We start from the raw sequence: 17,805 nt of genomic DNA on the forward strand, positions 1-17,805 counted from the left end.
AAAAATCTCAGCTTTTGCCTTGCATTCTTTAAGGCAAAGGGCCATACAGACAGATATACAATAGTTATGTTTTCTTGCAAAAAAAAAAATGCAATTTCTATTTAAGCTTACAGAACATTTGGAGAAGGATAAGCATAGGAGGGAAAGTTGAGGGTAAGTTGGAGTCTACTTCCATAAATTTCTTGAATTTGTGTCCTACCTAAATTGCCAGAATTTAAAACAGAAACATGGGAAGCATCTCTGATTTTTCCAGGAGGATCAAATCTTTTAAACTGGAGTATTTAGAAGCAAGATGCCAATAGGATCTCTAACAACCCCAAAGTGCTCTAGACGCTTGATCTCAAAATTAGAAAAGATATCTGCCCATTTTTATTATTTCTTAAAATAAATATGGGAAGTAAGATATAGGATACAGGCCAGTCACGTCTGCTAAGAGCCGGCTTGATCCCACAGTTCTCTGATCCAAGAAAACCATTCACAAACATCTTCAGCATATTCTTAAGGCTGTTCAAAGCCTGTAAAAGCACGAAAAGCAACGGCATCAGTGAAGGATGGGAATTCTCACTGCAGCTCCTGTGTGTTAGGACCGATTATTTCATTCCCTGACTTAGGGAACTGTTTAAAAGAATAGCTCTGGATATGTTCACTAACTTGACTGTGGGGACGGTTTCACAGGTACACATAGCTATCAATGTTTACCTCATTGCATACTTTAAACAAGCAGCTTATTGTATGTCAATTATACCTCAAAAAAAAAAAGCTGTTTAAAGAAATAATCACTCAGACATACACAACAGGGAACACTCCTAGAATTGATTTCTGAGTACCATCCAGTCTGGGGTTTCCCTATTTTGTTCCAGGAAATTAAGAGGCCGTAACAATCGGGGTCCCACCAGAGAAACAGAACCCCTGCAAGTGTTCACAGCAGAGGGAATTTAATGCAGGGAGCTAGCTGGTGGCAGAGCAGAGGGAGAGCTAAGCAGCCAAGCAGGTCACGGTGAGACAACACACGGACTAGCAATTCCAGCTCCAGGAAGGAGGGGAGCACCTCGGGCCAGAAGATGGAAGAAGGCGGCCCTTCCAGAGAGAACTGGGGACTGCATTTCTAGCTGCTAGGGTCCCGCCCCTACCCTACACAGAAGACCAGGGGATGGGTCGGGAGTGGATCTGGGGGCAGAGAGGTCCGGGTCTGACACAAGGGTGTGTCAGAAAAAAGGGGTTACTGGGCAAAAGGAAGTTCAAAAAACTCCGTAACAGACTTCTGCTCCACTGGGCTTGTCAGGGCTTTCTTGTGCTAATAGACTTGTAAATCTCAAACAGAGGAATATGACACAAAGTGCTTCTATGATGTTCTTTTACAGAACATATTGGAAAAGTAGTGTTTCATGAAACACTATTTGGAAAATGTTCACTTAGCCCAATACTCACATTTTACAGGAAAGAAAAGAAGAGACATTTGGTTAAGTGGCTTGAGCAAGATATTAGGGGAAGGGATAATACTAAGACTAGAGGGTAGATTCAAGTTTCCTGAAAGAGTCAGGGCTCTTTCCTCAACTCTGTACGGAACAGGCCTTAAGCGCTTCCTAGCACCAGCTACGTACCCACGGTGGTGAGTGCGCAATGAATCATTTTGAGGGAAGAAACGACTGGGGCCCATGGAGGTGAGTCCAGTCCACTCTGCTAGGTTAAGGGTAACTGAAGTCACCAACACTGCGGGAAAAGAACAGACATAATTGACACAAATGCAATGGAGTTGCCAAATTCATTAATGGGAGGGGAAAAAAAGAGAAGAAAGGAGGGAAAAGCAAGACAGAAAGAAGGAAACTAACCTCCACTGGGGACTACACATGTATGCGTGTGTAACAATAAGGTCAAACAACCTCAGTTAAAGAGATGAAATAGCCAAGGTGCCAGATTTGTGGGACTTGTTCCCAAAGCTGGTGTTAAAGGATTTTGCTCTAAGTAGACCCCCATAAAAATGCAAAGGCCTGTGTCATGGCCCCCTGGGAGAAACACAACACTCCAAATATCTTCAGCTGAAGGCACCTGTGTCCTCTTCAGTGTTATTCACCAGAAGTCTTAGCACTACCCTTTGGCATCGTCTAATTTCTGGCTCAGGTAAACATCTATCCTAGCAGAGAGGTAGCTAAACCACAGCACATACTAAGTCAGATGTCATGGAACAAAGCTGAATTTCTCAAGCCCACTGATACTGCCATGGCCCCAAGCTCTTCCCTCTTTTTGAGAGGTTTCATCTCCGGGGACAAGGGTGGGAAGAGCGAGGATAAGAAGTGGGTGATTTAACTAGAATTCAGTGAGAAAATGGATAGTTCACGTGAGGAGAACTGGGGAGAATTCATGAAATGTCTCACCTGTACAATATGTGTAAAGAAGTGCTCACAAGTTCCCAAAACATCTCAAATGAATTGCTATTTGTTCAACAGCACTCATTAAAGTTACGAGGACTGACAATTAAGTTCGCGAACTCATCCTAGAAAAAGTGCTACATACCTCATTGCTGAATATCACTAGGGTCACCTTCGAAGTACTTCCCTTGGGAACCTACGCACTGACGCCAGTGCCTAGTCCAGCCTTCAAAGCAATTTTGGAACTCTTTTTCTGGAACGGCCATCAGAGCTGTCATCGTATTATATTTGATGTCCTGAATGTCATCAAAATGTCGTCCTTTCAATATTTCCTTTATCTTCCGGTAAAGAAAGAACTCATTGGGGCCAGATCAGGTGAGTAGGGAGGGTGTTCCAATGTAGTTACTTGTTTACTGGCTGAAAACTCCCTCACAGACAGTGCCGTGTGAGCTGGTGCATTGTCGTGATGCAAGAGCCATGAATTGTTGACGAAAAGTTCAGGTCGTCTAACTTTTTCACGCAGCCTTTTCAGCACTTCCAAATAGTAACCTTGGTTAACTGTTTGTCCAGGTGGTACAAATTCATAATGAATAATCCCTCTGATATCAAAAAAGGTTAGCAACATTGTTGCAACAAGTTTTTGAACTTAATTATCAGACCTTGTATGTTGCTAATTTATATTATAGTATTTTCTCATTTATTTACCATTAATCTGTGTAGCCTTTTCTCATAGAAAACAGTTCAAAGCAAATCAGCTTAATCCACATATCACTGACAAAGACCGTTGGATTTATGGAGTCTCTATTCATTTAGCTTTAATCTCCTCTAAACAGTCTCTCCTAACGAAACCTTTGAAAGTCCCCTGATCCTGCCTCTAGGGCCAGCAAAAGATATTTTTATAAGTTTCTCAATTCAAAGTCACACTAAGTTTTAATATACATTTTCATAAAGGAAAACTATTTAAGCCCTCCCCTAACAACCCCCCAAATTTCAATAATTTACAAGCACAGAATTCCTATAATTCTTGTTCATTCTTCAGGCTTCTTTCTTTTACTCCCCCAAATCCTGCCGAGCATGGATCAAACAGGGCACAAGGCAGGAAGAAATTTAATAGCTCATATCTCTGCCTGAGGGATTGTCTAGGTACTATGGTGACAGACACCTCACTGAAAGTATGTGGAAGAAAAAAGATTTTTAAACTCCTAGACAAGAGGGACTGAGAGAGAGAGAGGGAGAGACAGAGAAACAGAGCGAGAAAAATTTCTAATGGACTTGGTGTCAACACACAGGTAGAAATTAAGGCCCAAATAGTCAATCAAAATTACTTATTTATGCACCAATGTGGTAAAACACCAGAAACAAAATATTACTCGACAAAGGCATTTTATTTCTAGTCTCCCAAATTGTATATTTTGATTTTTAAGATTTTTAGTGATTTGGTTTTCTGGTTAAAAATACAGCTTTTCCACAGAGGATTTTTAGGACAGTGAAACTACTCTGTATACTGTAATGATGGGTACATGTCATTATACATTTGTCCAAACCTATAGAATGTCCCACACCAAGAGCGAATGGTAACGTAAACTACGGATTTGGGGTGATGACGATGTATTAAAGTAGGTTCATCAATAGTAACAAATGTACCAGTCAGCCCACGGATGTTGACAGCGGGGCAGGCGGTGCATGTGTAAGACGGGGAGTATCTGGGAAATCTCTGTACCTTCCATTCAGTTTTGCTGTAGACCTAAAACTTCTCTAAAAAACTAAAGTCTATTAAAAAAATGTCCAGTTTCTCTGTTGTTAACTGATTGTGATATGGATGTTCAAATCAAATCTGGAAAAAAACAGTCAAGTGAACCTTTTAGTGCTTAATTTTTCAGTTGACAATGCTCTGTCTTTAGAATTTTTAAATGTAATTCACAGATTTAAAAGAGGGGAGAGAAAATAACTGCTCTCAGAGATCAAGCCAGGCCAGTTCAAAAAACCTCCCGGCCTGATCAGCACCTGAAGCAGCTCACACCGGCCGTGTGGTTAGTTCACGCTCTGCTCTGCTGATACACGAATCAGAACTTTTTGCCAGCCCATGTTCATGTACAGGAAGCCAACAAGACTATAAACACAGGAACCACGATCAACAAACGCAGATGTTTAAGGTGGAAGTCACATTCTGGACAAGGTGAAAAGGGTAAGTGGCAGGAGAGTCCTAATTAGGAGCCCGGCTGATATCCAAGTTCAGGGTGGCGAGGCCCCACCGGGGCTCCAGCGGGGGCGCTGTTTGCTGCCCGCTGGGAAGCTTCTCCTCCACTCCTCCCCCCAGCCGCGCTCTCGGATGATGAGAAAACAATCCGAACAGAAAATCAGCACCGTGGAGAATGGATGTTTCAAGCCTAGGACAATCCCAAACTATGTAGCAGGATTCGTCATCAAGGGCGTATGCCCAGGAACCTGGACGTCAGGAAGGCTCTCCCACTGAGAGCCAGACCCTCATTCTGCAAAAATGTTTGAAGGGGAGTCTTCGACCCAGTCCTCTGGGACTGGGTTAGAGATAACGAGACCATAGGGACCTATCAAGGAATTACCTGATGTAATTTAGATATCATCTCTATTATGGACCCAATCTCTTTAATAATAGACATGGGAAGGGCAGGAAGAGGATCGGTGCCTGCAGGAGTCAGAGAAACAATGTGGCTCAGAGCAACGTGGTTTTCAACTCACTTTCGGAGCAGAAAACAATTCTTTGGGGTCAACCGTCCTTCCACACACTGAACAAGTGGATATTTATAGATGTGCATAGCTTTTTCTTTTCTAAAAGCAGAGTTCTAGGAGAGAATGCTGTCCACTAAGAGAAAACAAAGAATTCCAGATTTGGGCAAACCCACCTCTTGCCCGAGGCTGTACTCTCGCATGCTTTTGTAACTTCGCCTTAATTACCCACTCAGGCCTGACCCGCAGCCCTAGAGCCCTATTCCCCTGTGCTTTAGGCTCCCTGTGGTTCTGTTGGTGGTCCCTCAGCCTTAAGATGCAACAGCAGAGAAGGGGCAATGATCCTGAATAAATCTAACACATTTAACTGCAAACATGAGACTAGATGATATGCAAGAATCTTTAAAGTTCTAAATTCTATGATCTACGGATACCACAAATTTTACCAATAACCCCAAACTTTCTATTGATGATAGAGAACACCCTATATAAAAATAGGTTGCCTGGGCATGTTTCCCCAGAAAAACAATGTTATGGAAGGTAGCTGTGAGCGTAGCCAGCTCCAGAGTCTACTTTATCCATACAGGAGCTGAAATACTATATATTTACAGTGGAGAACAATATTTTCAATACATTAGTAACTGAACCAAACAAGCCAACCAACTTCAGTGAACTACAATGTAATTTATGTCTAATGCTTGTGCTGGACGATTAGCAAGTATAACTCTGAGGTTCTGAGAATTTCTGGCATTATCAAAAACTTCAGAGGTTGATGGCCCTGGTTCTTTTGTAACTCTAACTTTCATTAAACCAAGAATAGTTTTCCTGTTCCTTGATACAATTGTCATCACTTCCATATATTGAGAATGGGGACATTTTCTGGCTCACAAGTTTCCAGAGGGCAAAAGTAGAGAGATGGGAGCCAGGGTGTTGAAGAGGGGAGGGGACTTTGAGAGGAGAAATATGTTTGAATAAAAGCAACTTCGCTGTCATGATGAAAACAGACAAAGAAGAACAACAGAAAGCACTAGATCTTTGTGGGGAACACAAAAGACGAAAAGACGCTAGCTGTCCCCCATACCGGCCCTATGTTGCCCAGCTCGTGGCTGAGTTGAGAGTTAATGTGTAATACCGTGTTTCCCCGAAAATAAGACCTAGCCGGACAATCAGCTCTAATGCGTCTTTTGGAGCAAACATTAATAGAAGACCGGTGTTATATTACATATTATGTTATATTATTATATTAGATCCGGTCTTACATTATAGTGAAATAAGACTGAGTCTTATATTAATTTTTGCTCCAAAAAATACATTAGAGCTGATGGTCCAGCTAGGTCTTATTTTCGAGGAAACATGGTAGCTGTTTATATGCATGGCAACTCTGCAAACTGTTTCTATCTTAGGGAGTTTTTACATTGATTTCTACTCCTTTTACTCTGATACTTATAGAAGCTTCTAATCAGAAACACAATTATCTGATTTAAAATATTGCCTACTTTCCTTCCCACTGCTGAAAGCGGCAAAGGTAAGGTGACTAAAATTCAGACAAGAGGATGGGGTGGAGGGAACACAATAAGAAACAAAATAGAAAAATTAAAAGAAAACTGTAATGGCTTTATATTAAGAAAAAAATACACATTAAATACAGGATGGGAAGCAGAGAGTGGGATTGACTTGTGAAAAAGTTACAGAAAGCTGGTTAATTATCCAAGAAATTTCACCCTCTTCAATTTCCTTTAACTCAGCTCTTAAACAGATGAGGGGGAGGCAAAGATAACAGAGCTGTTATCTTTAAGAGTTTGCTGTGCTACCTTTGATATCCAGTATTCACCCACCTACCCACTCCCCCCATATTCAAGTAAAATATTAATTTGAAAGCCAATATTTAAAGAAGCTGTGAAGACACAGTGATGAAACATAATTATTTCCTGCTGAAAAAAGTGCTGAACATTGAGGGGTTTTTTTTCACTTACTCAGTCTGTTATAGCACTGGGAATCCTTCCTCCATGCTAATCAGAGGTAAGCGCTTAAGTAGAGCAACTAAGCATGATTCAGCATATTTAAAAAAGGATTTATACCCATTCTTAGAAGGACAACCAGAGGAAACACCATCTGAGGTCTAAACAATGATATCTGCTTGCCCTTTGATCTGAGTTTAAGAACACTTTGTACAACTTTTTGTTGAAATACCACTGAATTTCACATTTACTATTTTGAATCTCTTTAGGAGAAAATCTATTGCTTCTTTGAACCACTCTCGAAACTATTTTTGCTGTGAGTAGCTTGCCAGCATGGATTTATTTTCTGCTAACAAAAATCTACACAACTACAGTCAGCTTAAATGAAAAATAGTATAACTGATCCTGTGTTTATGAGAAAAAGTACAGTGTACCTGGTTACAAATACAAGTAGAAAATAATTCCATTTTCCTTCTAATTTATGATTCCTGAGAGTAATTTTGTCATAAGACTGCCAGTATTTTTAGTACAAGTTTCTTATTTCTTCTACGAATACATACTGATTCCCTTTTCTAAGCATAATTTGAGTTTATTTCATTTTTATTCTAGCACCTGTAGATCAACAAATCATTAATTCAAAATATTTAAATGAAGTCTGAAATGCAGAGATTTAAAGAAACCTTTGAACTTGTCTCAAATGTGATGCATATTACAAATTAATATACATATGGGTAACTAGTATAAAAGAGGTTTGTTAACAAAGCATTATGATATACATCAAATACCACCATACCTCCATGTCCTAAATATCCTCACTTCCTTACTTACAGGTATACCATTTCTAAAAGATCACCAGATTAGTGAAATATAAATTTTAAATGAGGGATATGTCTATAATTTCATTAATTCAATTTTTATTAAGCACCTTCTATGTGCTCAGAATTATGTTAGGGACTCAGGTTACAATAGTAGATAAGCCTGGTTGCCTTTTGAGGTTGATATCCCAGAGGGGTGACAAATAAATGAGTAAGCACATTGACAAAGAAAAAAATATACTCCTTGTGATAAGTGCAACTAAGGAAATAAACAGGGTGGTGTGCTGGTAAAGAAGTGGGTGGGGGTGGGGGCAAGCGCTGATTTCCGTGGAGTGGTTAGAGAAGGCTTCTCTAAGAAGGTGAATTTTAAGCTAAGACCTGAAGGATATTTCGGGATACTTCTCCAAGGTCACCAAATTGGCAGGCTTGCTTATTAGGCTGCCAAGACATTTTTAGCATTAGAAAACAAATAGAAAATGGCATCTGTGGCCCTGATTGAATGCAGATTCATAAGTACAGCAACTTCCCTGGGGCACTCTGCACACTAGCCAGTTAGCACTTAGGAGGTAACACACCCCCAACCTATTCACCCAGAGGGAGTTTAAAACAGTCAGCAAAAACAACAGTGAGCTGGTCCAATGACCAGCATTTGGGATATGCGAGAGAAATTTATCCTGTTGATTCATACTTCCTGATAGCCACTCTGGCTGACAAGGCTCAGGGTTTCTAAATGTATTTCATGAGTAAATTATTCCCCAGTCCCAAGGAAAAATGATGTTTACAACTATGTAACACTTTCCCTTATACTTTGCTTATAATTTAATCTAACTCAGTGGACGTAAGAGTACTTTATAACACAATACTACAACGTGTATCTTTCTGTAAGTTCTTTAATAGTTGAGTCATGTAATGCAAAAGCTAACATGCCATTCACATGGATTAGGAAATCTGTGGAATTCTCCCAGCATCCTTATTTAGAGAATCCACCTTGCTAAGCAATTACTTTCTTCAAATGAACTGTCCTGCTTAGAGCCATTTTAGCCTTATTATGAAATCCTCCTTTCCTACTGCTAAATGGATTAAGAGAATTATTTGACTGGCAGGTGGCATGGCTTTGTGACTTGATTCTACTTATCTGGAAAAGGTTTTCTCCTCCAAAGTACCCACGTGGAATCCAGCACTGGACCTACAGATTAATAGCTATAACCTGTAGTCAGAAAGTCCAGTGGTTTGATAGGAGGGGCTTGAGGCACAGTTTCCTACTCAGGAATCTCTTTCAGTTCCTCCTCAAGCTGTCCCAGGCCTGACATTAATACTAGTATTGAATTCTCTTTAAATGGTTCAGTGGTGTTGGTTGGTTGGTTTGTTGATCTTTAATAATCCTTTATGAAAAGTGAAAATATCCCTAGGGAGATACTATGTTAAACCATCACTTTAGCAGGATTAGTTGACAACCAGCTTCAAGCAGTGTGACTCAGAAGCAGTGTGTACCTGTAGACCAGGAAAGGTCAGAAAAGTAAGGAATGAGAATTTGGAGGTCATTAAATACAGCAAATGTCACCGTACTTTACAAACTTGCCTCAAATCAACTCTGACAATTTCAAATACCATCTAAGGCAGTGGTTCTCAAACACTGGACTCACCTGGGGATCTTTAAAAATACTGATACCTGGCTTCCACCCTACACATTCAGAGTTAATTGATACAGGTACCACCTGGACATCTGGGAGTTTACAAGCCCCGGGTGGTTCTATCTAATGTGCACAATGTTGGGAGCCACGGCAAAGAAGCATTGCTCTTAATCTCTTACCAGGATGATTTTTTGATTTTCTTCAGACATCAGGATGTCCCGTGCCAGTGCATCTTAACCTTTGGTGGTACATTAGAAAAACCTCAGGCACTTAAAAAAAAGGAGTGAGAGACCCTCAAAGATTCTGACTTAACGGCTCTGGGGAGAAGTCCCAGCGTCCCTTAGTCCGTTAAGCGTCCCACCGTGATGCTGGTGGGCACCCAAGGGGGAGAATCTTGGTCCAAGCCCCAGGCACTGTTTTCCCAGAGCCTTTAGCGTGATTCTCTGTGAAGGAGCCAGAGGTAAAACTACCCCCAAGAGGTAATAAAACATTTCCCCATGGCTGTCAGGGAACTTGGGTGGAGGTGGTGAGGGAGAGGGCAAGAGGTGGAATTTACTGAGCCAGAAGCAGCAGAGATGTCAGCATAAGGAATAGCGCTGGTCCCCTGCACCCTCCTCCCCCAACTTTATTGACTGGCAGGAGAATTTCCTTAGAATGCTTCCTGGAAGTAGCTCAACGTTGGATTTGGTTCCAATAAATTGTGAAAATTCTTGTCCAATCAGAACCCCTGGCACTGCAAGTAGCAAGATTGGCAGGCCTGGAGCCTCCACTCCCTGTGAGATTCGGTTTCATGAATTTCCCAGGAGGATTTCTGCGCCACTTGGATGCCAATCGTTCTGTTCCACATCCGCCCCCCTTCGCCCCACTCCTCCTTTCTTCCCCCCAAACTCAGCGGAGTTAGGAATCCTCCCATAGATATACTTGTAAAGAACGCGCCAAAATATTTTACATGGGAGTCATTCAAGTAAATAGCGTCCTGAAAGGACGGACGGAGGTCTTTGACGTGGCTTGGCGACATGCGTGCTACTTTAGCAAGTGTCTGCCAACCCACTTTAGGGCCTGGGCAGAGCCACGCGCCCCACGGGTAAGTTAGTCTGCGGAGACGCACCCCACAACGCCGCTGCACCCACTCCGGGCGTGGCTACTTCAGCCCCATTGCTCCCCGCCAAGAACTGGTCCCCACTATCCCTTTGTGTACGCTGAGTCAGTTTATGAATGAAGAGTAGAACTAATCGGAGGCATTGATGACACCACCACCACAACAAAAAAAGGCTTCCTCACACTGTTCTCATTTACAGATGAGAAAACTCGGGGCGGGGTGTGTGTGGGGGGGAAGGCTATGTGACTGCGTCCGGGTTTGCCACAGAACATTTGTGGCGGAGCCCGATTTAGCCGCCCTTGAATTTCCATTCTGTTGCCTAGCAACTGGTGCAGACCAGCTCAGCGCCCAACCCCGGCCCCTAACCCGCACCCTTTCTCTGCCCTTAAAGCTTGGGCTGCATTGATGAGAAGTTCAGCCTTTGGGGAAACTAGCAAAAGGCATGTGAGCACGAGTGCCGGATTGGTTACTCCAGTTGGGTTCGGGTTCCAGCCCCAAACCCGCGCGAGCCCCGCCAGGCCAGGACTAGCGCGCCTTCCGCGGTCCTTTAGGCACCTTCCTCGGCAACTCTCCTCCCCCAGTTCCGTGGATACCACTTAACACAGTCACGTCAAGTTTCCAAATTTCTCAGCTACTGTCGGATTCCCTAAAAGTCCCGGTGGGAAAACTGACATTCAGCGCGTTAAGGGTGCAAAAGAAAACAATTAGGAGGAGAAAGAGTGTGGTGGAGCCTTCTCCTTCCCAGCTGGCTACACTCAAGCCGGACTTTTCTGCCACAGTCGAGTTAACTCGGCCGGAGCGGGGCACTCTTGAGGAAAGCGCGGAACGTGCGCCGGGCGCCCGCAAAGACGCGCCGGCGAGGCGCTGCATTTCGGACCCTGAGGTCTCCGCGGGTCCGCCGCCTCCGCTGCCGCCGCTCGCAGCCCGGCCCGCGGCACCGAATACCGCACGTGCTGCCCACGGCCGCGCAGGTGGCGGGAGCGCAGCCCGCCTATCCATGAGTCCCCGCCTCGCCAGCCAGGACTCGCGCTCCAAGGGCTCCACCCTCTCACCCTGCACCGTACCTGGCCCGGGAACCTGGAAAGGGGGTAATGTTCTGGTCGTTACGCTACCCCAAATTCTTACCCAGGTTCACAAAGCTCATGACCATGTCCGCGTCGTTGAGGAAGGCGCTGTCCTGAGCGCTGGTCAGTGGGGACGCTCCGCTGCTGCCAGATCCCGGGGCAAGGAGGCTCTTGCGGTTGAGGGGGTTCGCAGCTCCGGGGGGCGGCTGCCGAAGCTGGGACGCGCTGGCCCCTCCACGGGGCCCGGACTGCCTCCTCTCCTCGTCCAACGCCGAGTCCACGTCGTCGTCGTTGGACAGGGCGTTGTACAGATCCAGCATGAAGAGGGGTGCGGACTTTAGCCGCCCGGGAGGGGGCTCCCCGCGAGGCTGCTGGTGCGGGAGCGCAGGGGGCTGCGGCTGTTGGAGGCCGTGCAAGGGCCGGGGCCGGTGCGGGAGCCCCAGCACGGAGAGGATCTCCTTCTGCATCTCCCGCTTCTCGTGCGTCTTGAGCCGGCGGTAGAGGAAGCCGGAGGAGGAGGACGGCGGCGGCTGCTCCGCGTGGCCCGGGCTCCCGCCGTCCCCCAGTAGCGCCCCCCCGCCAGCGGCGGCGGCTGGCAGGGGCGGACGCAGCGGCGGGGGCCCGCAGCAGCTACACAGCAGCCCCCACCACCAGCACAGCCACTGCGCCCTCCGCCCCAGCCCCGGCATCCCCGCCCGGCCGGGCTGGCCCCGTGGACCCCGCGAGGCGTGGAGCAGCGGAGCGAGGCCGGAGCGCGGCCGCTGTGGCCCTTTGCGTGAACAGCCCCCGCCACCTCTCGGGGGGCTCGCTTCCCCTTCCTGGACCTCAGTCCTTATCTCTCATGGTCCACTGGGGCGCCCCCAACTGCCCAGACTGCAGGAGAGGAGAAGGGGCCGATCAGCCGGAGAACAACTTGGAGGAGAGGACGGAGAGCCCCACACTCCCGCGCAGGTCTCTAGAAGCGCAAGGTCCAGGCCAGGTGCGCCGGAGTCTGGGCTGCGCTGCAGCTTGCGCCCTCGCCCCTGGTCAGGTCACCGCACGGTCGCTCTGCGGCCTCGCTGCTCACGCACGTGCGCTGCTCCGCGCCCTCCCAGGCGGCTGAGTGGGACCCGGGGCGGCTGGGGAGCCGGGCCGCTCACCAGCTGCGGGGGAAGCCAGGCAGCATCCCCACGCACGCCTCTCCCAGGCTCGCACGGCCGCTGTGAAGTTTACCCCGCGGTAGGGTTCAGGCTGTGGCGACAAGAAGTCCCGAGATGCCAATCTTCTCCGCGAGGCTTAACTCCCTTCGCTCACGAACTCCGCGCCCCTCGGCCCTCGGGCACCGTCGCTCCCCCTCAAAATCGCCGCACGCTGCTCGACTCCCCAAGCGGAGGCGGCAAGGATCTTCCTTTACGTTCAGTGCTCTTTCGGCTGCCCTGCAAACCCCGCTCGCAGAAGGGATGAGAAAGAAAGGGACCGGTGCGCGGGGCAGTGGCAGCGGCGTCGGCGCCGGATTCACAGTCTCCCGCCTCCCAGCGCTGCGCTACCCGCAGCAGCCAACGTGGGCTTTCTGGTGCGCCTCTAGCTCAGGTACCGCACTCCAGCCCCTGGGACTTCCCGCCCTCCCCGGTAACGGACAGGCCGGCAGCCAATGGAGAGGCCGGTCTCTCCTGTATTTAAATAGGCCCGCCCCCTTCTTTCACCCTCCCTCTCCCCGGAGGCGTCGCCTGGGCGGCGCGTCGGTTTCAAGTACACAGAGAATTCTTGGAGGCACCCAAGGAGCTTTGAGGTAGCAAAGGCAAAGAAATCATCACTAGTAAGAATGATCTAATCAACAACCCAATGTCAACCGAACACATGAAACTCCTCGATTGATGCTTTAACTAGATAAAAGCAAAATCCAGTTAAATCAAGGCTGCCTGGATTGAAGAAGAACAGAAAAGTGATAATTTTCCCATTCCTTCCTTGGTTTCTCTTATTGATGTAATATAGGCATTTAGCGGACACGTGGCTTTCAAAGGCAGCTGCTGCAAGTTGGGACACACCTTCCCAGAAGCTGCTCACATTTGGCCCGCAGAGGGGGCCAAATATAAGTCAGACCCGTCGTCCTGAATGTTGGGGCCAAATATTTTCACGTATCTCTTCATTTGGGCTTTGGTTTGCTTCTTAAGTTTATGCCCTAAAGAAAGAGGGTGTAATCAGGTAATATAATAGAAAAGCCACCCCCTACCTTCTTGGAAATGTTTCAATGCTTCTCCAGTTTGTTAACATTGCATTTTAATGTATTGAAACAATAGATGCAAGATACATGATGCAAGATAAATGAAACTTGAGGCAAGGCAGTAAAGCTAATTCCAGTTAGGGTGGGGGCTTGCCATCCAGGATAGCAGGCAGGGCCCTGAAACAGATTGCTGTGAGCATTAGACAAGATGAAGCAGGTAAAATGCATCGTACACTTTCATGGCAGGAACCCTTCTCCAAGGCACTGCCCCCTCTACCAAACATCACCACCGCCACCATCTGCCTTTCAGGATGCCAATATATTTGGCTTGCACCATCCAAACCAAAACTGTAGTTTGTTGAACCTGGCAGCCTTAGTTCATATAGTCCAGGTCATTTGAGAGCCAGAGAATGGGATGTGTGGACTGATAAGATCATGGGGTTTCTGCTGATCCAAAGCTTATACGCATTTTCATCTTATTTCAAAGAATATGTTTTGATTGGGTGTGGGGGTTCCCAGCATCCCATCAATCTACTGAATCGCTCTTTCTCATTAGTTCCATCTTGGCCCAGACACAGTGGTCACTTAGGACAGTTTTTTATTCTATAAATGCCCCAAAGCCATTGATCTCAGGCAAGACAATTTCAGCAAAACTGGAGGCCAGTCTTTCACCCTCTGCAGGCATTCTATTCACCTGAAATGAAAAGACATCACTACTTGGTCTAGGATGCCAAGGATCCTTAGAATTCAAGAGCCTCCATCACATCTTTCTCTGTATGGGACTCGTTACAAGCATAAAGTTTTTGCAGTGTATAAAATCACAGCAGCCAAGAACACTGATCAGAAGATCTGAAATCTCAGCCAGTACATGTAAGCTTCCTGCCAAGGTGCTCCTTTTTCAAACCAATCACACCTTCTTAAGACTTCTAGTGAGACACAAGCAGAGTAAAAGCAGTTGCAACCTATAAGAGCAGTGGGAAAAGCACTAGGAAACTGTAAAAACCTTGAGCTTAGACAAGGGTACCTAGGTTGGGCTATGCCATTTAAAACACAGAAGCAGGTTGGGACCCATCTATTGTATTATATATGTACCTCTTATAAATGCATATATGACCCAGTGGAGACACACACACACACACACACACACACACACACACACTACACCCCATTTTTCTCTTTTCTTAGACACTTGGTAAGAAGTAGATGGACCTGTATGATATGGGTACAAAATGATACTTAATGATTAATTATCAATTAAACACTTGAGCAGCAACCCTGGTTCAGGTCTGCCATGGGCTCCCCGTCTCCACCAAGATGGCCTCTCTGGTTCTATTGTGTAGTGCTAGGAAAGGGGGACACTGAAGTTACCTCCAGATGATGAAAACAAGAGCACACAACTCTCTTAAGAGCCAGGGGAAAAAATATGTGAAGTGAGTTATGACAATGATCATAAGGACAATAACTATTCAAGAGAGGGCCACAAAAGAGGGTGTGCTCTTCTCATATCCCCACCAGTCCTAGCATGTACACATGATTGTCAGAAAACACTCAGAAAAGCCTTTGGTTCCAGTAGGGGCAAACCGTTCTAAAATGTTAATAACCTAAAAATTGGAACTACTGTTTTTCCAAGCCAATAGGAACTCCAAGTGGATGAGGAACCCCTAACCACTATGTCACCCACTCCCCGCTTCTCTGACCCAACCCCATTACCCCCCCGCCCCCCCCCCCACACACACACACTCTCTCCAGAAGTCTTAGGACAGGGAGCTGGGCAAAGTCCAGATGTGATTCAGGAGGGATGGCAGAAAGGGACAGGAGTAGGTCTGGCTTTGGAGTTTGCTGGAACATGTGAACAGACTGGAGAAAAAGCAGAGGTAACTTCGCCCCCTGCAGGACACCAAAATATTACCGTCCCTTCCTCTGGTCGCTGGACAAGCTTCATCAAGTTCTCTGTACGTGTCTCCAAAACATCTGGGTGGGAAGAGGAGGAATTCGGTCAAGAAGCCGGATGTGGGAGCCAATCCATATCAAACATCTGGTTGCTTGGCTGACATTTCACACAGATGGCCCTCAGTTTTCTGGAAATAGGTTGCCTGTCCCACTCCTGCCTTCTGAATGAAGGAGTGAGAAAGCCTCAGTATAAAGCACAGGTTTGTCCCATGCCTTTGGTGATACTGGGATGGGTGAGAACCCCGTACTCAAGCGTTCATTATTAGTGCACAGGGTAATTCGCACAACAAGTTCACTGAAGCAGCAGTTGTCCTTATTCCTGTTATATCATGAGGATTTCTGTTATACATTTATAACACACATGACCAAATAATTTCTATGTCTTAAAGATGCTGTTTATTAATTGGTATGTTAAATATTCTATGCTCTATACTTTCCTTTGAATTACACTATTCCCAGTAAACTGCAATTGCAGTCTTTGATTTTATACTAAAAACATACCTTGGCCCATTTCAATTGACTTTCTTGAAGATGTAAGCAACTGCTTTTAGAATTAATTTAACATACAACTGTTAATAAGCTATGCTGCTCTTGTGTTGAAAAGCCTAAGGTCTGGTCATCTTGAATCCTTGGGAAACTCCACTTAAAATTACTGCATTTTTATCTTTAATATTAATGTAAGGGGTTGAGTATTTCTTAATATTAATTTCTAAATATAATTTACTAAAATTTTTTAAATATCAATTTGGAGTCGAGTGAAAAGGAAATATGTTAAGTAAATGTTTGTAGAGTATGAGAAATGAAAATCTGAGAGTTAAACAAATATTGCTTCTGAAAGCTACACCTGTAAGGCAGCCTTCAAAATACGTGTCTCATCCAAAAGCCTGTGGTAACATTTACATTCACTCACACTTTCCTTTCACTGTCAACTATTCAAAAATGCTGGGCATTCACACTTCAAAATATCATTCAAGCCATCATATTTTCCTACTCATGAAGGACATCTGGTGGCAAAGTGAAAAACTAATACATAAATCTGTTTCCAGAGATTTTTTTCCACACTGTAACCCAAATGGCAAATCTGTTACTTGTGTGTGCTTCAAAATTTTTGCACAAACTCAGATCTTTATCATCCTAGGAATGAGGCTGTCTACAGAATATTAAGCAATGGAGTCTTTAGAAACATCCAGATGATTAGTTTCTAAAATTTTCATGAGATAATTGACATGTGCAGACTAAATATTATTATTATTATTATTATTATTATTATTTATTTTATTTTATTTTATTTTTACTGAGCAAAACAATGCTTAACCCATTTCCATGACTAGCTCTACTATCCCTGAAAAGTTTTATTCCAAGAACTCACTGGACGCTTAGGTGCACTGGGCAGTGCCTGAAGCTTCATAGCCTGTGCTAGCCTCTGAGTGTCGCTCCATTCTGGGGCCCCCTCTGTATCCCATGTCCTCAATGTGTCTCTTGTGTACCCACTAGGAGGTGCCATATAACGTTACCATGCTGCCAATCCCTTAACTAGCAGAGCTATAACCAGTGGGGGTGGGGGAAACCCCACCGACTAGATAAAATCAGGCTAAAATAAAAGTCAAGGCCACCTTTTAAAGAGGAAGAGAAAGTCTGGGATGTTTATCAAAGGGAAATCATGTTGATACTTATTACCTAGTATGCATTCATTCATTCAACAAATATTTGAATGCCTACTATGTGCCAGGCAGTGTTCTAGGTTTTGGGATACCAGAAAGTCACAAATTCCAGCTCTCATAGATTCTAGAAGGAGGAGACTGACAATAAACAAAATAAGTAACAAAATATATTGTGGTAGACAGAATATTGTTCCCCACGATTTTTGCCCTCTGCCCCATGTTACACCTGTGAATATGTTACATTACATTGCAAAAGGGACTTTTGCTGATGGAATTGTTTGCTAAACAGGTCACCTTAAAATAGGAAGATTACCTTGGATTATCCGAGTGGGCCCAGTGTAATCACATGGGTCCTTAA

At 45.1% G+C, this 17,805-nt stretch overlaps 1 protein-coding gene across 1 annotated transcript in view; it reads right to left on the minus strand.

Annotated features, from left to right (window-relative positions):
* The window catches only part of BMP6 (bone morphogenetic protein 6), a 147,755-nt gene extending 135,396 nt beyond the window's left edge, over positions 1 to 12,359 (minus strand). Inside the window, exon 1 of the mRNA XM_033113919.1 lies at positions 11,698 to 12,359. Coding sequence (XP_032969810.1) covers positions 11,698 to 12,325 — 628 coding nt within the window. The 5' untranslated portion in view covers positions 12,326 to 12,359. The remainder of the gene's footprint in view (positions 1 to 11,697) is intronic.
* Positions 12,360 to 17,805: the final 5,446 nt, after the last annotated feature.

This window comes from Rhinolophus ferrumequinum, chromosome 9 (assembly GCF_004115265.2).
Source record: "Rhinolophus ferrumequinum isolate MPI-CBG mRhiFer1 chromosome 9, mRhiFer1_v1.p, whole genome shotgun sequence".
Taxonomy (NCBI): Eukaryota; Metazoa; Chordata; class Mammalia; order Chiroptera; family Rhinolophidae; genus Rhinolophus; species Rhinolophus ferrumequinum.